Below are 22,093 nucleotides of genomic sequence, written 5' to 3'. Positions count from 1 at the left end.
GGCAGCTGCATCCCTCACTATGCCTGGCTACCTCCCGGCCTCTGCTGTCATAGAGCCCCTGCCACCCATCAGAAACAGCAGCCGTCCTCTAGCCTTCAGCCTGTCACACCAGAACCTAAACCATCACCTTGCACCCCTTCAGAGGGAAACTTCTCTAGTTACTACACAAGCCAGCTGCCCCTGCTCACCTCCAAGGTACCTCGCAAGCCAGGCCCTATGGCCTCACCCACCTCCCTGAAAACACTCTGAAGGCCTTGGGGTCACCAGATCCACCAGCCATGTTTGTCCTCATCAGATTCGCTTTCAGTGCAGGTGAAGACAGGGCCTCCTGTCACAGCACTGTCTTCTCTCAGCTCCCATGAAACTGTCTCTGCCTTCCCCATGGGCATCAGTCTCCTCCACTCCTCATCCAAGGAGCAGCATGCCTCAGCTTGTCCTCTGCCTGTCCTCTCCATCACCCCCTCTTAATGCCTAGAATTTGCCTCCAGCCCATCCTTGCGGATCTCCAGCCTCATGCATGTACCCACCTGCTTGCTGGCTGGCTCTTCCCTTCTCAAGGTTCCCAAGTCCAAAGCAGAACCGTGGCTTCTTGCTGTTCTTTGCACCTATCTTTTCCAGCACCACTGATGACTCTTCAGTTCCCCTAGTTGTTCATGCCAGAAACCAGATGTCATGTGAGAGTCCTCTGCCTTCACCCACGCTCAACAACAAGGGCACTTCCGCTTCTGAGAGGAGCACCAAATCTGAGCTCTGCTCTGCATCTGCCTTCCCCCACCTGGACTGCACCCATCTCCGCATCTCCCCAGTGTCCAAAGTGACCCATGTATATACGTCAGATCCGGCCGTGGCTCCCCCTGCCCCACACCCTCCAGTAGCTTCCCTTGACACTCAAGAGTCAACTCCAAAGCCTGTATCACCATCTTCAAAGCATGGCCAGGTCTTGTCCCTGCTGTTCTCCTCCAGTAAGTCTCAGCAAGGCTGGCTGCTCTTCAATTCCTACCTATGGGCTCCCCTCAGGCCGCCCCATGAGATTTTGGGTGCCTAGAACAATCTTCCCAGCATTCTTTGTGAACCTACTTCTTGTTCTCATCCATCCTCTCTCAGTTTAAATATTCCCTCCTTGACTTCTGACCCCTACTTTCCTGTGTGCCTCTCCTCTAGGGCGCAAATCTCAGTATGTGTTGGGGCCAGTGTTTTCTTCATGTACATATCTCAGGATCTATCCCCTGCTGGGGGTGTAGTAAATGCTGTGGATATTTTCGAATGAATGAGTGACATTCTGTGTGAATCCCAACACCACTGCATCTTTCCTTATCACACCTGCAGCCTGCCTCCCCCCTCCCTGCTGTAGCCCTGCTCTCTACCCTGGGTGCCTCCTTACCATCCTGAGACTCCACCCTCTTTTTGCATGGTTCACCCACATGCTTCTGTCCCCTCCTTTATTCCTTTTTTTTGGTACCAGGGATCGAACTCAGGACCTTGCGCTTGTGAGGTAGGTGCTGGAACCACTGAGCTAAATCCCTGGCCCTCCTTTATTCCTTTTAAATGACACCTTTGCATGGACCCTAGTCATTTCTCATTTTGAATCAACCACCAGCCACCCAATTCCCCTCCTGCTTCCTCCACTCCATACTGATAGGCTGTCCACACTGATGCTAGAATGACGGTTTTAAGGTACAAACATGACTGTGTCATTAGAAGTAGTCCCTAGCCCCTTGTGATTTCATTCTCCCTGCCAACCTCTTCCCCTCTCTCTCCTACCTATGGATCCACAGCCATCTGCTGCTCCAGCCATCTGCTGGCTTACTCTCCTTTCCTATGCTTTACATCCTCCTCACTCTGAATTTCCAAATCTCACAGAATCCAACAATGTTCATTCTAGTTTCCACTGTAAGGATCCATTTCTGGGACATATCGCCCTCTGGTGGCTCAAATAAATAACGGTATTTACGTCTTTACTATAGTCTTCAGGTGGGGCTTTTTTTTTTTGGTACCAGGGTTCGATCCCTGGAACCAAAAGAAAAAAGAACAGGCGGGGCTCCTTTTAAAAGTTAATATGGCCCTGGATGGTGGCGCACGCCTGTAAACCCAGCTCTTGGAGGCCAAGGCAGAAGGATCGCTGCGAGTTCGAGGCCATCTTGGGGTACATAGTGAGTTCAGGGCCAGACTGAACTACAAAGCGAGATCCAGTCAATATGATCTGTGATTTCACTGGAACAGAAATATCATATGACCAAGTGACATGAGTCTGAGAGGGATAACTAACTTGTGGCTATAACTACCTCTGGCAAAAACTACCTCTGGGTGTAAAAATGGGCAACTATGGGTTAACTGTGTAACTATGCTTGCTGAGATATACTGTGACTATAGTCACTACTGTAACGCAAACTCACCAGAGCAAGGTGACCTCAGAAAGCCCTGCCAAACCTCCTGCTTCCCCTTCATTGTCCCTTTGCTTATGTAATTATGTTTAGATTGATGACTGTTTCCCCAGTGATGATGGTTGCTGTTTCCCCCCTTCCATAGTAACATAAAGGTATAAAAATGAGAGTAAACTTGTTTGATGCTTTCAAGGTGATTTGAATCCCTTGAAGCTGCTGGCAATAAAGCTGATTTTGCTCCTGTTCAGTGTGGTCGGTGGTCAGTCTGTAGACTCCCAGTCACGCTTCACAACAAGGTTAAGGAGGAGGGAGACAGTGAGGTAGTGGGCTAAATGTGGAGTCCTATGCCTGAGGACAAAGGACAAGGAATAACTAAACACCTGGGTTGGGGGTGTGGCTTAGGGGGAGAGTGCTCACCTAGTGCAGAAGCCATGGTTTCTATTCCCAGCACCAAAACAAAAACTAAACAAAACCAAGTCTGCAAGTAGAGGCCCGGTGCTCTGACAGGGCTCCTGATGACGAGAATGTCCGGTGGACCGCATCACCTCTAGTCTGGACTATTGCAGGACCTTCCTGTCTGGGGTCAAATCACTGCTTCTCCTCCAATTGTGGTCCTTCCCTATTTAAAATGGTCGCCCTCCCCTGCCCCCATGCAGCCAAATTGAAAATGAAATGAAAGATGAGGTCACTGAGAATGCTAACACAGGCTTTCAACTTACAAAGGGAAAGGAGCACAGTGGGTTAAGGGAAGACTCTTTTTTGAAAGTTGGAGAGATACATCACTGTATCACTCAGTGTTTACTAGAGAAACAGATATAACACAAGATATACAAATATACAAAGAATTTACAAGAGATTAGTTTACAGTGGCCACCCAGAGTCAGATGAGGAAGAGTGCAGAGGTTCTGTCTGAACACTGGAGACCAAAGGGTCCAGTAGAAAGTCTGGAGCTCGCTGCAGTGTCCTGTGCAAATCCACATCAGGAGGCTGATGGGTCTGCGAAGGAAGGCTGAAGAGTGCACTCGATGCTGGGAGATGATGTCCAAGGTAAAGGCAAAGGCTGGAGCTCCTCCGAGGAAACAAGCAGATCCATCCTACTTCATTTCTCCTTTATACCATCCAGCCGACAGGCCGCCCTGGGCGGGGGGGGGGGGGGGTCTTCCACACCCTAGGGTGTGGAATTGTTGAGCCAATTTAGTTGAGCTTCTCTTACTCAAGTTGACACTCAATAAACCATCACAATCATTAACCAAATGCTGAGTAACAAGTCCTCTTAAATGCAGTAGCTTGAAACAAATGATTTTTTTCTCACCAGTCTGTGGATTGGACACTGTACCCCTAATCTAGGCTGCCCTGACTGGGGGTGGCTCTGTGCTGGTGTTTGGTGGTGGCAGAAACACAAATGAATCAGTGGAAACACAAAGGCTCCTTGAGGCTTGATATCACAACTGGATCAAGGACATTTCTGCCTTATTCTGTGGAATCCAAAGTCAAGGTACAGAAATATACTCTACATCTTGATGGGAGGACCTTGCAAAGCCATTTGGTGAAGGATGTAACTATAGAAAGGTGAAAAATCAGAGCCATCAATGCTCTACCATAGGAGACAAGCAGAGTTGTAGATGAAAAGAAAGAATGCAGAGACACCGGGCCAAAGTTAATGAATAGTGTAAAGATTATGAATTTGGAGAAGTATGTTCATTTCCAGGCTCTGCAATGACTATCAGTGCAGTTTTGGGTAAGACCTGTAACCTGTCACTCCATCTTCTTGTCTGTAAAAGTAGAGGTGATAATCCCCATTTCGTGCTGTGAAGGTTAAATGAGGTAGTGTGACAAGTGTTTTCCCATAACACACAAACCTGTGGACAATGACACAGTAATTTTCAGAGGGGTGGGAGTTGGTCACAGGACAGTAAGACACAATGGCCACTTTCACGTACTGAAGCCCATTCATGTAGTACAGGATGAGACACAAAGAGGTCTGTGTTATAGTCCAAGGATCAATGATGGAAATGTGGGGGACGAGATGGGGTGGCAGTCATTCCATAAAGATAACGTTTTAATGAGGACACTTCCAGTGTGGCTTTATGAGGTGCCAATTTCTTCATCCCTGGGGTGTTAGAGCTGAGTCTGTCTGACCTATTGGGTTTAGAGGACAGTTGATGAGATGCTCCCAGTACTGCAAACAACAATAACAACAACAAAAATGAAATGTCCAATGCATAATTTAATTTAGGAACTAGAAAATAAAAACATTACTATGTTTAATGAATTACATTTAAGTAGACTCAGATTTCAAAGGAGTTTAGAGCTCATCTGTTTGGCACATTGTTTTTGACAGATCTGGAGACAATCTGAGTTCAGAAAGGTGGAAAGATTTCTTCAATAACTAATGGTCTTATTAGCTCTTTTCAATTTCCAATGTCTTCTCACTGTTTTTCTCTGACAATGTTGCACACTAAAAATACTATTTCGAAATGTTGTAAGAGTCTAAATCAAGCAACATCAATATTTTGAAAATCATTTTCAGTTTTAAAAAATATTTTTGCAGTGTTGGGATCAAATCTAGGATGCACACATGTTAGGTAAGTGCTCTATCGCTGAGCTACATTTGTAGCCCTTTTTATTTTTTAAAATTTTGAGACATGTTCTTACTAAGTTGCCCAGGCTACCCTTAAACTTCCAGTTCACCTGTCTCAGCCTCTGGAGTAGCTGGCACATGCCACCATGGTGGGATAAACCTAATTTTTAAAAGTCTTTTTAAAGATCATATAGTGAAATCTATCATTCTCAAGTTTTGATATCTGATCATAAAAAGCCATTGCTGCCATAGTTATACTCAGTAAGATGGTCCTTAAGTCTATTTTTTTAAGAAAATATTTACTCATAATGGCTTTCAACTGGGGCGGTTTTGGTTGTCCCATTCAGAATCTTCTTCTTAGGCGGTAAAGCAGACCTCCCCAGCTCAAGTGAGGATATTTCCCAGTTTCTGCAGCAGGCCCAATGCACCTGACTGAGGGCCTGTTCAGGCAGAGTCAGAAATTCCTCAAAACCTCCAGCCCGAAAAACTTCCCCTGCCAACCAGAACTAGGTTGCTCCGTGTTAGAGCAACTGGTTATCTTTGCCTCTTATGAAAGTTATCACAAAATATTAGAAAGAAATTTGAGAGACAAAATGGAACAAAGTAGAACAAACTGGCTCAAAAGAATCTCCTAGGAGGAGGCATAATGGGAGCTCTCTCAGGAATGGTCCTCCAGGGTCTAGGGCTAGGCTGTGATCCTGTGGCCCTGTAGTGAGCGTGGATGTCCTTTCAGAAATCCAGGAGGTGCCCTTGGGAGCAAATGCAGAAAAGGTGTAGAATAAGGCTCCACCTCAGATCTCAAAATTGGGGTCTAAATTACATAATCATATTGTAATTTAGTCCAAATGGTAACATATATTAATTCTGCATGTTAGGTTCAAAGGATTTCTTACAACTATGTTTGTACCTTTTTATACGTCTCCGATACTTTGCAATTTTATTTATTTACTTACTTATTTAATTTGTTTTTTTAAGACGGGGTCTCACTGTGTAGTCCAGGCTGGCCTCAAACTCACTGTGATTCTCCTGCCTCAGCCTCCCAAGTGCTGGGATTATAGATGTTCCCCATGATGCCTGGCAATACTTTGTAATTTTAAATGACAGCAAAAAGATCACAAGACTTCAGGAATGTTACACGTGAGATGAAAATCCTAACTTTAGTCCCAAAACACAGCAGTAACTATCATAACTCAACACCAGGTGGCCACTATTGGCAATACAAGGACTCTTAAAACTGGCGTTCAATTCCACTCGCTCTAAAATATGTCAAAAGTGGCTGTAAAATATGTAAAATATGGCTGTGGCTGATCCCACGGCAGAACTGTTTATGCATAAAAAGAGGAAGCCTTATGAGTGAATTGTATATTCTTAAACTCAGTATGTTGAGAAAGAAAAACATGCAGAAAAGTCAGATTTATAAAAAAAGTATCACCAGTAATACAATAAAAACACACAAATCTATGTTTACTCAGCATGACAGACATGGAATAAACCAGGCAAGTGCATAGCCCCCTCTAGTAGAATTATTCTTTACAGATTATGAATTTGCCATTATTGTCCCTACCTTGGAAATTAGGGAAGGCACTGTGTTTTTTGTTTAAATGTACATGTTGATTTCTCCAGCTAAGGGATGAAGCCTTTTGACTAGGCATTTGCAGATGAGTTGCCATACATAGCTTCTTCAAACCCAGGTGGGCTCTGGGCTCTGGGCTCTGGGCTGCACACCTATTGTGTGCTGCCCAGCCATTTTCCTTTCCCACCTGCAGGGTGGCCATATGTTTCCACAGCTTTCTCAGTTCACTGCATTACTGCTGTTTGCTTGGCAAACCCTGACCCCCCTTCAGGACCCACTTTAGCACTTTGGCTTCTAAGAGTGTTCATAGTCCTTTTGCGCCACCACTGTTCCTACAGTTACATGAGACTTCAAGATCATGAGAATCCCCCGAGGGCCAGTGAAAACCCAGCTTGCTGGATGGACACAGAGGTTCTGATTCAATAGGTCTGGGGTGGGTCCCAAGAAGGTGCAAGTCTAACAAATACCCTTCTGATTCTGATGCTGCAGAGCCAGGGACTGTGCTCAGAATCATTTCTCTATTATTATGCTTGTATCCTCCACTGGACCGAATGTCTTAAGATCAGAAATTAGGGCATTTCTTACATAGCTCATCCCCAGGGACTAGCTGGTGTCTAGCAATCAATCAATAAATCAACAAATATATACTGAGTGCTTATTATGTTCCAGGCCCTGGGATTAGGTGGTACCTCAGCTCATGAACTTGACTCTTTGCATGATTCTGACTGCAAACCAAGTTGGATAAGAACTGAATCAAATTCAATGGTCAGGTTCAATGTTGACCCTATGGGGAAATTTGATTCGGTTCTCATCTAGTTCAGTTTAGGACCAGGATTGTGGAAAGGATTGAGTTCAGGAACCAAGGTACCACTGTAGGCAGTTAAATGAGTATTTTGTACAGACTTCACTGTATATATAAAATCTCTATGCCTTCATAGAACTTACCTTCTGGTGCTACCTAGTGAATTTACTGAACAAGTTGTACAGAAGAAAAATGGCATTAACATGACCATTTAAATAATACTATGGAAATATTAATCTTCCATTTCCTAATCATAGTTTTCCCAGTTGTATACTTCTCCCTTCTTATATCCCATTCCAACAGTCAATATGTAAAACCACAAATCTGGCAGTATATATCAGGCTTTGGAGTCTTACAAAATATTTGCTGATGGATTTATAAGATATTTGGCATAGACGAAATATTGGTAAAAATAATGAATTCAAGAATTTAAGCATGTATAAATAAAGCAATTTGGGAAATAAGCAATCTTAGAAGGTTTATGTTGATAAAAAAAAAAGTATATCTTAACTAGTGGTTTCCAAATTAACATTAGTTATCTCCAAGGTACTTCTCTTGCACGTACCCCACCCCCCGCCTATTCCATGGCCCACATCTGTGTAAATATTTATGGCAGTTCTCAACTGTGTGGCATATGATGACTCTGAAATCCCACCAGGGTGCTGTGTAAGCCAGGACATCTGGTCAACATTTAGATTACCCTCTATGTAACTCTGAAACACTTGTAGCAGGCCCCTTGAGGCCACATGATGTTGTAAAAAGGGGACAAAAGAAAAGGCAAATAACTACCTCCACAGAGGTAGGGGAGCTGTTTCGCATGACACATCATTCCCCAGGTCTGTGGCCTCCCTCCATAACCCTAGGAAAGTATAGAACATATGTTCATTTTTGGACTAATTTTCTGAAAGTTTCTCAGCAAATCAAAATGAGAAAAATTACAAAGAGCAATTTGGAATAGATCTGTTTACTTTGAAGACTTTCAATATTCTTTTCTTTTTTTTTCTTGGTACTGGGGATCAAAATCAGACCCTTGCGCTTTCGGGGCAGGTGGCGGCACCACTGAGCTAAATCTCCAGCCTACTTTCAGTATTCTTAAGGTTACAAAGGTTCTTAAAAGGCCTTCTTTTTAAAGGTCAAAACCATGTTAATAATAGGAAAGGGAAAATTATATGAGAGGAAGATTTATTAATGAAATTCTAAAAATGTTGGTTTCAATATTCCACACTCAAATATTTCTTTTCTGTGACATCATGATCAACTTTGAAGGTCACTGTTAGTGATCTCATGTGGCAGTGATATCAAACAGCAATACTGCCTCAGAATAATATTCTCTTCCTATCATTATCAAAAGTCAGTGACATAACTGGGCCCTAGTCCAACAAATCATTGTGAATCTATTTACTGAAATATTTAAGATAAATTAACATTTTATTTTATTTTTGTGGTGCTGGGACTTGAATCCAGGGCCTTGCATATACTGGGCAAGCATTCTACTGATTTACACTCCCAGGCCAAGAGATTAACTTTTGAAAAAATATACTTTTAAAATGGAGACCAGGTCCACCAACTTTATAAGTCAGTCCTAATTAAGTGAATTCTGACTACTAGAAAGATTTGGATAGAAATGTGACCTTTTGGTTAGCTATACATGGACTCTTAAAAGATGACCAGATTGTTCTTTGTTTCCTGAAGCAGTTTACTGTCACCCTTGTAATCCAAAGGAATTAACATTTCTCAAAAGATGCATAATTCCATCTTCAGGTGTGACCTCCAGTGAACCAGCCCTTTTAAACCTGTTGTATAAACTCGAGATCAGTAGAAATCTGCCTCTGCTGGTAAGTAGATTGGTTTCCTTAAATTATTGCTACCTCATTTAGTATAATAAAGGAATACACTGCCATATTCTGGAAAATACATAAATAAATCTAGAATTAAAATAGTCTCAATAACATATCCTAAAAAACCTTTCAGTGATTCACAAAATCTTCCCTTATTTTCTGAGTTCACAAGGCTGTATTGCAGAAGTGTTCCCAGGGCTGTCATTGCATCATGGACAGGCCCTCCGCATGCTTTTCCAGGCGCAGCTTCTTGCTGCGGTGCTGCTCTTCATTCACAGGCGTGGCTCTCAACACACCATCTAGTGTGCAAGAATAACCTCATGTCAGGAAGCGTCACTTCCAGCACAAGGGGCTTGTTTCAGCCATAAAGGTTGGAAAGGCAAAATAATGCTTAAGTCAAGGAACATTCACTTTATTTTACCTTCAAATTCTCAACCATTTTAGTATTCCACGCTCAAATATTTCTTCAATCAATACTGACTCTAGATAACTCATAAGTAATATTATATCTGATGACCTTCACTCAACTGTGTATGGCACATAATTCATACAGCATTTTGAGGGGTGGGGAGCCATTATTAGGCTGGAAGAAACAAAACACACATAATTGTCTTCCACAAAGGAACTGCCTATGAAGCAGGGAGTATGAGCGTCTCACCTTCATACCCCTCTGTGGAAGGAAAATGGCCTAAATTGCCTGGGCAGGGTGGGACAAGAGCCTGGCTTCAATCTCTTTATTTTATCTTTTGTTTTTAATAGCTTTATTGATACAACAAACTATATGTGTTTAAAGTAAACTCAACATATTTAAAGTGAACAATCTGATGAATTCGAGATGAGTACACATCTAGTGAATTACCACCATAGTCAAAGCAATGAAAATGTCTAACAGCTCCAAGTTTCCTCCTGCCCTTTACTGTAATCTTTGGAGGGATCTGTCCACTGGCCACATCAGTGTGTCTGCTCTGTTCTTTCTCTGTCCCAAGGACACCTGGGCTAGGCTCAGGTTTCCCCACCAGAGTGAATCAGGAAAGCCCTCTATCTTTCTCAGTTGTCTCTCAATGTAATATTTAAAACATTTTTTAAAGTAATATACAGATGGGAGTTTCAAAGCCTAACAATAAAATTAACACTTAAGAACCTACTCAGTTGGGCTTGGTATGACACACCTGTAATCCTAGCATTCTGGATCATGAGGCAGGAGGATCTCAAGTCTGAGGCTAGCCTGGGCTACTTAGGGAGAACTTATCTAAAAAAAAAAAAAAGAACGAAAGAAAAAGAAAAACAAATGAAAAATGAACCTACTCCCCCAGATTCACCTATGTTAAAGAATGTAACTATAGTTTATTTTTGCTATGTAGTAATTCATTGTGGGAATACACTATATTTTTATATAATCTCCCAAGATAAACATTTGTGTCATTTCCAGTTTTTGCTTCTAAGAATAACATTTCAATCAGTTCTTTGTTTCTCTGTCTTTTATATAACATGCAAGAATTTCTCTAGGATATATACTTAGAAGCTGAACTGCTGGGTCCTAGGGTATATGCATATTCAGCTTCACAAAGAATGTCAATTTATTTTTCAAAGTGTTTGTAAAATTTTCAGTCCCACCAGCAACATAAACATTTCTAATGAGCCACCTCCTCACTAGCACCCTTACTGGCAAACTTCACTGTGTAAATGTAATGGGTATAAAACGCTGCTCCAATAATGACCTTTATTTGCATTTCACTATAACTGCTGTGATTATCTTTTCATGTATTTATCACACACTTGTATTTTGGTTGTTGTGAAATACCAATAACTACCACTCTTTATTAAATTTTTTCTTATAAATCTGTAGAATTTCATTACATGTTCTGGAAATTAATTCATTGTTATATTGGAAAATCTATTCTTCTAGTGGACAACTAGTCTTTTCACTTTCTTTATGTCTTCTGAAGAAGACAAATCCTTAACTGGAATGTATTCTAGCTTCTCAATCTTTTCTTTTATAGCCAGTATTATTTGTGTTCTGCATAAGTTAAATTCTTTCTACTACAGATCATAAAGATATTCTGTATCTTCTTCTAAAATTTGAAAATTTTTACCTTTTCCTCTTATCTTTAATTCATGAGGGACTGATATTTTAATATTATGCTAGGTCAGAATTCATTATCACTTTTTCTACATGGATAACCCATTTCTAGGACTATATTATAAACAGCCTGCTTTTGCCCCTGTGAAGTGCATGGCCCTCCCTGTAAAGATGGTAACTCATAACTGATGGGACAATGCACCACATTAAGGAGTCATATCAAAATACTAACAGCGTGGCCATTAATAAACAGTTGCTTAACTTGCCCATTGACTTTTTATTTTAACAACCATGTTTTTTATTTCTACTAATTTTATTAGATCCTTTTCAAAACTGCCTGGTCATTTTTAAATAATGGCCTGTTTCTTGCTCATTTTTAAAATGGGATCTTTTACTTCTTAGCATTTTCTACAATCTACATGATAATTCCAGAACAGAAAGTCCTTGGAGTCTCACTATGCTGTTTGTTGTTTGTTCACTCTCACTCAGGTGGTATATTTTCTCCCACTTCGTCCAGTTTTCAATTTTGAATTGATATCTTCTTATACTTGATGGGCCTCAATTGAATCACTTTCCTTCTGAGAGAATCTAACTTGTTTCTGCCAGGAGGTGTCCCTGCGTGGGAGCCTTGTAGCTTCCTTTAGGGACCCCCAGCTTATGTAGGAGTCTTAGGCTCAGTTCAGCACTTTGCAACAGTTTCCATACATATGTTCAAAATCCCAGCTTATAGAGACATTTGTCCCCATGTTTACTCTGGCTTTTGTGCTTGCTTACAGTTGCCACTCAGATTCTAGTAAATGTTCCTCTTATCTCTTTTGGACAGGGCAGCGGGGGAGTATGAGTGAGTGCCCAGCTATTTCCCTAGTTTTCTTGAAAGCACAGTGATTTTTTTTTTTTAAAGAATGCTCATTAGGAGTTATTGGATTCTAGTTCTACAGAGCGGAAGGACACTTGGAAGCAGTCACTCACACTGCCACCTCCCTTCTGTTTCTGTTCCTCGAACTGGCATTGAGAGGGCATGAAGCAGGGCACCCCGACCTCTGCACAGATTGGTTTGGCCAAAGGTCAAGCCTCAGCATAGCAATACAGCTAGGGTTTCAACTTGTATCTGTTTGATTCTTATGTCTATTTCTCAACAGAATAAAGACTGGAAAGGAACCACATATTGTATGATTCCGTTTGCATGACCAAATTAGACAAATTCATAAAAACATGAATTAGTGGTTGCCTAGGCTGAGGCAGGGGAGAATGGGGGTGACTGTAAATGGGTATGGGGTTTCTTTCTAGGACAATGGAAATGGTCTGAAATTAGGTAACAGTGATGGTCACACAACTCTGAATACACTGAAAGCCATCAAATTCTATACTTTAATAGGATGAATTTATGATATGTGAATTACATCCCAATAAAGCTGTTATATAATTGAAAAGGACTTAAGGATCTTACTTACTGATATAATACTTGCTCAAAAACGTATAGAAACATAAACCCATTATTTAATGAACTGTCACAAAGCAAACACACACTGAGCTATCATCTAGATCAATAAATAAAACACTGCCAGTGAGCCAGAGGCTTTCCTCTATCCCTCTTCCAGTTTCAGGACTTTCACCACAGTATGCCTTCACTCTCCTTTGGGATCTAGGGATGATAATCTTGGACATAGCCCTTCATGATTGTAAGTGACACATATTTTCTACTCCATGGCTTGCTTTTGCACTCTCTTAATGCTATCCTTTGATGAAAAGATGATGTGAATTTTAACACAGATAAAGTAATTCACTTTTATGATCACTACTTTCTATATCCTTTCTCTTATGATATGAATAATTTAACTGACTCAAACATTCTCACTGAACATACATTATTTAGTTAGATCCATACATTTTCCTTCATTTTTTCTATTGATAAAAGTTTAAAAAGAAAATTCAGTTGATACATATTTTTCCAGATTACAAACAATAAATTTACTATTTGAATAAAGCTAATTCAGAACACAGTAAATCAAGCCATTCACATTTTCATAGAGCCTTTATGTTTGATTTTTTAAGAGTGAATGAATCATCATTAAGAAAATGTATAGTACAAGTCCATTTACTTAGAATACAAACTATTGTAACATAGCTACTTTTTTTTTTCAGGGCCTTCACACCAAGCCAGAACCCCAGCCATTTTTCTATGTTTTATTTTGAGACAGGGTCTCACTAAGTTGCCCAGCCTGGATTTAAACTTGAATTCCTCCTGCCTCAGCCTCCCAGAGTCCGAGGATTACAGGAGTGTGGCATCATGCCTGACTAAGCTATTTTTTTTCTTTTTTTCTTTGGTACCAGGGATCAAACTTGGGTCCTTGAGCTTGCAAGGCAGGCAACAGAACCAAATTCCTGGCCCTAAGCTATTATTTTTAAATAGTATTGTATAGCACCAATGTTCAAAATTATGTGCTTAAGGAATTATAAGGTCTCCCAGAAATTACATTACATTCAAAAGTTATGTTAATGTGCAAATAATAAAAATTTTAAAGCTAGCAATTATGGTAGCTGTGATTATTCTCAGATTATTAAAATAACCTAAATATTTCCATATTTCCATTCTCCGATGAACCTAGCCATATGTGGCTTTATTCTAGAAGAATGCTTTCTCATACTCAGAAATCTTGTTTTTGTATAGAAGAGTATTGTTGTTTACTGTTCCATATAAGTTTTACTTATAAAGTGAATTTGTACATGATTATTTGGATTAAACTGCAGATTCAACAGGACTAATTATTAGCACTTTTCATAGTACCTTGCATATAGTAGGTACACAAACAGTCAAAAATAAGCACAAATCTAACCTGTAATGAATATGGTCCATTTACTAACACAACAGTTTCTATCATCTGATCTTTAAAATTCACTGCATATATATTCTCCTCAGCAACAAAGTTGATCTCCATTAGGACTTGTAAATACTTACTGTCTTTCCTTTCAGGCTCATTTTTGTCAAGACCATAAACTTCAGATGGATTCCGCTGCCACTGTAAGAGGGTACAAATATTTAATTTATATATTTTTAAAGGATTTCATGAATAGCATTTCAGCACTCTGCCTTTAATGCCATCCTGAATGATCCTGAATGGTATGACTTCTGGGATCAAAATCAATACTCCTCTTAGAGAAAGAAGGGAGCTTAATGATCTGGACTTTTATTTCATGTTAAGAAAATGGAAGATTTAGAGAACTGCTGTGATCTGTTCTAGGTTATACAGAAGGCAGTGATGGAATCAGAACCTGAGCTTCCCCATGCCCAGTACCATGGGAATATTTAGAACATTATAGCCTATCTCTAGGTTCTATCACTTTGCAATAGCAAAAGAAGGCCTTGGTATTAAAGAATAAAAATATGATCAATATTATCTTGCTATTTAATATAATTATAGAAAATGGACTTATATCATATGACTATATTATATTTATCATTTCCTATATCATACATCATACATCTCTTATGCTGTCATGTTCCATGTCAACCACTCAGAAAGAGATGGGAGTCTGATGACTGATATTACAAGGACTGGAGTAGGGTGGGGGTCCTCAGTATCCCTAGCACAGCTCCTCCTTCCTTTCTCACTTGGCTGGAATCTCCATCAGCATCACTAATGACTTGACAAAAAAGGCTGTGCTGGCCCACTGTCTCCAGAAAGGCACAAGTAAGTAAGTACTAATAACTTGTGAGTTCTCTTCCATAACCATCAATTATTTCATCAAATTAACTAGTTAACATCTTGAGTTGGGCTGAGATACAAGACAAACATTTTACCATGCACGAAAAGTCCTTAGATTATTGGCCCCTTTTGGAAATGGTATGGCTAGGGTTAATAGCAAGAAAGGACTTACAAGGGGTGGGAAGTTATATAAGAAATTTTTTAAAAAGAGGTATGTTTTCAAACAGGTTGCACCACTAAACTCTATTAATTTGGACTGAGAAAGTAAAAACAAATGAATCCAAATTCACATTTAAGAATATTCATCAGAAATCAACCAATAACAAATGCTGGCAAGGCAGTGGGGAAAAAGGAACCCTTCTCTATTGTAGGTAGGAGTGTAAATTGGTACAATCACTATGGAAATAAATATGGAGACTCCTCAAAAAACTAAAACTAGAAGTTCCATTTGACCCAGCTATGCCTCTTCTAGGAATTTTCCCTGAACCGGTAAAAGCATCATTCAGCAGTGATACATGTATACCTATGTTTATAGCAGCACAATTTATAATAGCTAAATCTTGGGAACAGTCCATATGCCCATCAACACATGAATGGATTAAAAAAATGTGGTATTTATATACAATGGAGTACTACTCTGCCATAAAGAAGGATAAATGTGAGTCATTTACAGGTAAATGGATGTACCTTGAGACCATAATGCTATATGAAATAAATCAGGCACACAAGTTTACATATTGCATTGTTTGTCTTGTGTGAGAAATGCAATGGGTAAATAAGGAGCAAAATAGTGGATAAACACTGGAAAGTAGGAAGCTTATGTTCAAATGGGAAGAAGAACAAGGGAGCAAAAGGGAGAAAAAGGGAGGAAAGGGAAGAAAGGGAAAAAGGATTTAAAAAAGAATAGAAAGGAAAAGTGGAAACAAAGCTTTTGTATATGGGAAGGGGAAGAAGGAGTGAAGGGAGGGGAGAGGAATGGGGAACAAAAAAGAATTAAGACATTTTATACATGTACAGATTCCCTATGATGAATGTGATCATTATGTATGTAAATATGTACTAATACATTTTTTTTTAAACATGGAGGGAGGGGAGAGAATGGGAATGAATAAAGAATTGAAATGTGCTATGTACATATACATAACATGTACTCCCCACAAGGAATGTAATCATTATGTAATTTAAACATGTACTAATAAACAATAGAAACTGAAAAAATGAATATTCATAAAAAGTCATTTTTTAACTAAAAACTTAGAAACAATCTAGGTATCCAACAATAGGGGACTGGTTAAGTAAGTTAAGTCTATGGGCTGGGATATTATATAATTATCAAAAATAATTTTTGAACCAGGGATTTAGCTCAGTGGTTCCAGTGCCTGCCTTGCAAACCCAAGGTCCCGAGTTCAATCCCGGGTACAAAAAAAAAAAAAAAAAAAATTTTTTTTTTTAGTTAATTTTAACAGAAATACAGCAACATGTTAACAGTGGTATCTGAGTTATGGGATAATACATATTCTTTTTTATTTTACTATTCTTCTAAATAAGCATATATTATGTTCATAATTTCAAAAAATATACACTAGTACAGAAAAATTCAAATATATTAAAATATTTTTGAGTAATTGGACATGGATATACACTGATAAAACCTATTCTTTAAAACAGTGTTGCCCAATTCTAATCTACTTTTTAACAACACAACTTATCTCAAGGATGGCACAGAACCACTTATTTCAAGGTTTATAGTTACAAATAAAAAGAAAAGCAAAAACTTTTCAAACAAAATTAATTTCAATTTAATTTCATATTAAAAACAAGTATCAATTTTACTGACACTCCTATGATAGAAAAATACTAATTCAAGTTAATTACTGATATTTATAAAATGAGGCATTTAGCTAACTCTGTACTGTATATATTATTTCAATCCAGGCCAGATGATAGAAAAGATGAAGTACCAAAGAACTACTCCTCATCACAAGAATGAGGAAAAGAAGGTGGACTGTCAATTTGATTGACTTAAGAGCTCCCCAGGATATCAGTGGAGCATACTTCTGGTGTGTCTGGGTGGGTCATGGAGGGCTGTCTAGTCCTTCCTCTTTTCTCTCAGGCACTTCTCCCCTGCTCTGCTTACTAGCCACCAAAAATTAAGCAGCTTTGTTATACCCTTCCATCATGATGTTTCTGCCTTGGAGCCAGCTGACCATGTACTGAATCTCCTAAATCCATGAGCCAAATTATCTCTTCTTTAAATTATGAGAGTTGGGTATTGTGTCTCAGTGATGGGAAATACAGAAAATTGGTACCAGAGACATGGGGTTCATTGCTGTGCCTGTACCCAACAATGTGGTTTAGAAGCCTTGGAACTGGTTTGCCGGAGGAATTCAGAAGGTTTGAAGAAGCCCTAGAATGCTATAAGCAGAGCCTGATGGGTGACTCTAGTTGGAATTCAGAAGACTAGAATGCTGATAGGAGTATAGTCAGTAAAGTCCATGCTCAGGATGATTCAGTTAGGAAGGACTTTATTAAAAACTGGATTAGAGGCCATTTGTGCTGCTTGAGCATAAAGTTGTATACAGTTTTCCATGTTCTAAGAGTTTTCAGGTGAATTATATTAGGCTAATTTTTCTCATAAGAAGAATGTGAGTGTGTGTGTGTGTGTGTGTGTGTCCCTGTACTTTGGATGATCTCAAACTATTTTTGCCTCTATCTGCCCTCTAAACCTGAATGGAGTAAGGGAAAAGTGGTGGATCAGAGCTTTACTTTTATCAGCCACCAGATGGCACCAAACGGCCCAATGGCTCAAGATACCAAAGTCAATGCTCAGCTCCACAGAGATCTAAAATTCGTATGGCAAAGGTCCTTAGCTGAACATTTAGTTAGGTAAATGTTTGCAAATACAAATAAATTCAATGATAATAGTTTGTTGATACTCTTTAAAAGGGTGGAAATCAGTAATTTACAGTATGTAGCAGAGCACTAAACATAATAGGAAGTACACTTAGAAAAACATGCATCTACTTACTGTAAATTTGCTAACACCTTCAAGTTCAGCAAACCTCATGTAAGAGATGTCTGCTTTCTTTCTTCCAACATCTACATCCCCTGCATAGATTTGTTTTATGCCTGCACCTTTAATTAAGGGTACACATTCATCACATGGGCACTTGGTCACAAAAATCATGCTTCTTTCTTCTGGCTTTATTTCTTGACACCTATAAAAATTTATAAAATATTACAAAGTTAGTTGCTGAAAGGGTAAGTTATTTTTCAGAGTAATTTTTAAACGTTAAAATTAAACTCTGAAAAAACATTTTACAACATTATAAACAATAATCAGGCCTTATTCTTGACGAATTAGTGAATTTCAAAATAAAAATCTGACAATTATTATAACTAAAATGCATACATTGATTCAAAGGCATTGGCAGTTATGTTCAGTATCAGATTACAAAGTAAATACCAACAAAGAGACAGACAACAGAAGGAGGCAGAGAGCAGAGGAAGCAAAAAAGGGGATAGAGGAGAGAGGAGGAAAGGAGAGGAGAGGAGAGGACAGACGAGCCTGGCATGGCTTTGCATGCCTATAATCCCAGCTACCTGGGAGGCTGAGGCAGGAAGATCACAAATTTAAGGACAGCATGGACAATTTAGTAGGACTATGTTTCAAAATTTTAAAAATGTTTAAAAGGGCCTGGGGATGTAGCTCTGTGGTAGACTGCTTGCTTGACTCAATAACTAGTGGGGGAGCAATACTTTATAATACTGAAAAATTGGGGTTAAAACTTCTTGGGAGCTAACCATGTCTCATTAGACATGAAATCATCATTGCAGCCAAAAGACATAGCCCTAATTGGTACCTACAGGACATTTAATGATTATTAAATTAGTAAATTAATAATAAATCTGTTTTGATTTATACTTATCCTTCCCTATTATAGAATAATTTTATGTAACATGTTTATATGTGACATACTCATACTTCTGTACAAAATGAAGCAAGTTAACTTGCACGGACGAAGACAAGAATAACAGAGATTTTTAGTAAAATTTTGCATGTGGGCAGTGGTTTAGGACTACAGTATGCTCATTTGAGGATGTACTGCTCTGAACCAGAGGTCTTCAGTTCTCTGCCTTCCATATCCATTTCTCTAGTTGAAATCTCATTCTGTCCATTTGGACTAGGGCACCAGAATTTTACATATCCACCCTGTTCAAACAATATACCTGCTACCTAAGCAGTCTATGAGCATGACTTTGTCAGACTAATTTTGTTTCCCCACTGCCAACCATGTGGTGTCTACATCAAAGTCTTCTACTGTACAATCCCAGCCTATCCAGTGAGCTGCATTTACCATGTGCCCACATTCCAGCTAACTGGGAAATGCATGCTCTCAACACACACTGCATTTTCCTACTTCTGGAAAGTGGAAAATGGCTTATGTTAGAAGCAAGAATGGCTTTCTCTTGAAGGAACATCTCCAGTTGCCACATTGTCAGCAATCTTTTAAAGTTCAGCACAAATGCCAGTTCTCCAAATAGCCTTTCCCTTGCATTGTCCCCTCTTGGCCAAGGCAGCTCTGAAGGTTCTTAGCATGTGGTGCTTGCCTTTCCCTCAGAATCCACATGTTAGGCGGAGGTAGTCTATGTCCCTTTTAAATCAGACGGTCCCCAAAGACAGAAGCCATGTCTTATTTGTTTTCTTAATCCCCTAACCTCACCCCTTGAATGGTACATGCTGAGAAGTCTTTGTACTAGAGTCCTAAATTAACGTTAGAAGGAGGTAATACTAGTTATAACCTCTAACAAAAGCTCTTTTAAAGCAACTTGATTGATAATAAAGCCTAATATTAATAAATATATGTGCTCTAGATTTAGAAAAAGAAGGCAGTATTAACCTTCAGATGTATGAAAGAGTGAGCAAGATCCTAAGACAACCTTTCAATAGTTTCATATTGGAGAGAGAGGGGAGAAAAATAAAAAGACTTTCTCAATGTATTGAAAGGCCTGGAGAATCTATGACAATGGCCTCAGATCTCATGCAGGACCAAATTTTGCCAAAATTATATTTCTGAAAACAATATTTCTTAGAATTTGAAAAAAGGAAATAAATTACAACTAAAAGAAAATTAGTTTCAACTAACTTTTATTACATTTTAAAGAAAATATATGCAAAAACCATACCTAAATGTCAAGGCATTCTGTTCCGCATGTACAATGTATCTGAACTTCCTTATTTCTCTGTCTTTCTGCTTGTCGTCCATATGAGGGAAGTCAGCATATTCAGATCCGACAGGGAAGGCATTGTAACCGCAGCCTATGAAGTACATAGCACCAGTTCCATCACAACTTCTCTAAAAAAGTGAGCAGATCAACTGTGGTTAGTGTCAACATTCTGAAAAGGCATTTTGCAATTTTGGGGGGGGATCATGCTGCGGATTGAACAGGGTGACTTGCATATGCTAGGCAAGTACTGTACCACTGAGTTACATGCCTACCCTCCTCTCTGCTTTTTCTTTTAACATTGAAACAGGGTGTCACTAAATTGTTTCATCTCAAATTTAGGCTCATCTCAAACTTGTGATCCTCCTGCCTCTGCCTCCCAAGTAGCTGGGATTATAGGTGCATGCCTGGGTACAATGTTTTTTTTTTTTTGGTACTGGGGATCAAACTTGGGACCTTGAGCTTGTAAGGCAGGTGGCAGCACCACTGAGCTAAATCCCTGACTCAAAGGTGCAATGTATTTTTAAAGCTTGCTGTCATACTTTGTATGATGAATATTCATTCCATTCCTATGACAAACTGAGCCATCGAAAAATACAGTATCAGATCTTCCTACTGTAGTGTGGCCTTGTCATAGCTTATTTCCAAGAAAGCTAATCAACTCTCTAGTCTGTAATTTCCAGTCTGTCTTTAGTTTTAGCAGTTAATCAAGTTACTATCTTGCTTACATCACAAATTGATTTACTTAATTACTCTTCAAATAGAATATAAAATTCTGAAGCATAGAAACCACATTTTATATTTTCTATCCCTTTAGACATGTGCCAGATTGGTTTGCATAACAGGTTCTTAGTAAGTGGCTGTTAATTTCTTATACTCAGTGCTGTGCTACTGGTTAACAAGTCAGAAATTTAAAAAATATTCTGTTGTTGGGCTAAAAAGGTGATATTGTGATTCATTTGGAAAATAAAAACACACTTTCCCTTACTCAATATTTATTGAGTCATATATCTATATATAAAACTTTTATTTCAGTGGCTTTTTGTTATTTCTCTTGATTAATGACATATCACTAATATGAATGCTTTATCCATTAGTAGGATAACATTTTATAAATAATAAAGTATTTATAATGGTTTGGAATATGCTATAAACCTTATTAAATTTCAATCTATTGAATTACTCAAGTGATATTATCCACACACTCATTACTGTAGAAAGTTAGTGTTAAATAAAAAATTGTGTAATTTGCCAACAAAAGTTGCAAATAAAATAGTATTCCATTAATAAACTTTTCTTTAGCATTTACCAAATGTCAAATATCATACTAAGTTTCATATGCATTATTTCATTTACTCAATCCTTGAAACAACTTAGAGAGTAGTACTATTATTATCCCCATTTTATAGATAAGGAAACTGAGGCCAAGAGAGATTAACTTGATCAAGATCACAGAGCTAGTAAGTAACATAGCCAGGGTTCAAGCCTAGGTTGCTTGCTTCCAAGCCCATAAGTCTTTCTGCTTTACCATGCCACCTCCCTACACTGTTCTTTTTTTATTTTTTGCTGTTGTTTTGCTTTGCTTTATTTAGACAAGGTCTCACTTTATAGATCAGACTGGTTTTGAATTCACTACGTAGTCCTTCCTGTCTTAGCTTCCCAAGTGCTGGGATTACAGGTGTGCACTACCATACTTACCTGGTGTAACTGTTACTGAATTCTTCACAAAGTGGAGAACCAGATTCTAAGCCAAAAGGCTGCTAAGCATTCACATAAGCACAAATGAGAATTCCAGTCAGAGGCCAGACCCATGCGAGGTGCTAGCAATAGCTGTAAACCAGAACCCCTGGCCCCATGTACCTTTTATGAGGAGCAGTTAAGAGTCTGGAGACTGGACATGACTTTAAC

At 39.0% G+C, this 22,093-nt stretch overlaps 2 protein-coding genes across 13 annotated transcripts in view; one reads left to right on the top strand and one right to left on the bottom strand.

The window, feature by feature from the left end:
- Positions 1-22,093, top strand: part of Cab39l (calcium binding protein 39 like) — a 210,195-nt gene that overhangs the window by 174,033 nt on the left and 14,069 nt on the right. The window contains exon 13 of the mRNA XM_087197450.1: positions 9,099-22,093. This exon is cut by the window's right edge and continues 14,069 nt beyond it. Coding sequence (XP_087053576.1) covers positions 9,099-9,104 — 6 coding nt within the window. The 3' untranslated portion in view covers positions 9,105-22,093. The remainder of the gene's footprint in view (positions 1-9,098) is intronic.
- Cdadc1 (cytidine and dCMP deaminase domain containing 1) overlaps positions 3,161-22,093 on the bottom strand; it is a 47,238-nt gene continuing 28,305 nt past the window's right edge. For 5 of the 12 annotated variants that reach the window (XM_013072036.3, XM_004844167.4, XM_021257839.2 and 2 more), the window contains 4 exons: positions 20,147-20,316; positions 17,988-18,177; positions 14,212-14,272; positions 3,161-4,560 (listed from right to left, as the gene is read on the bottom strand). In XM_013072036.3, coding sequence (XP_012927490.1) covers positions 4,382-4,560; positions 14,212-14,272; positions 17,988-18,177; positions 20,147-20,316 — 600 coding nt within the window. In that variant the 3' untranslated portion in view covers positions 3,161-4,381. Of the gene's footprint in view, positions 9,475-10,341; positions 10,425-14,211; positions 14,273-17,987; positions 18,178-20,146; positions 20,317-22,093 lie in introns of those variants that run through there. The other 7 variants (XM_087197439.1, XM_004844168.4, XM_087197441.1 and 4 more) reach the window with 4 other exon arrangements.

The sequence above is a fragment of the Heterocephalus glaber genome, unplaced genomic scaffold (assembly GCF_053883595.1).
Source record: "Heterocephalus glaber isolate CG9 unplaced genomic scaffold, H.glaber_assembly_v1.0 deba00001666, whole genome shotgun sequence".
NCBI classification, from domain to species: Eukaryota; Metazoa; Chordata; class Mammalia; order Rodentia; family Bathyergidae; genus Heterocephalus; species Heterocephalus glaber.
Note: the sequence above shows the minus strand (reverse complement) of the source record. Positions and strands in the feature narration are given on the sequence as shown.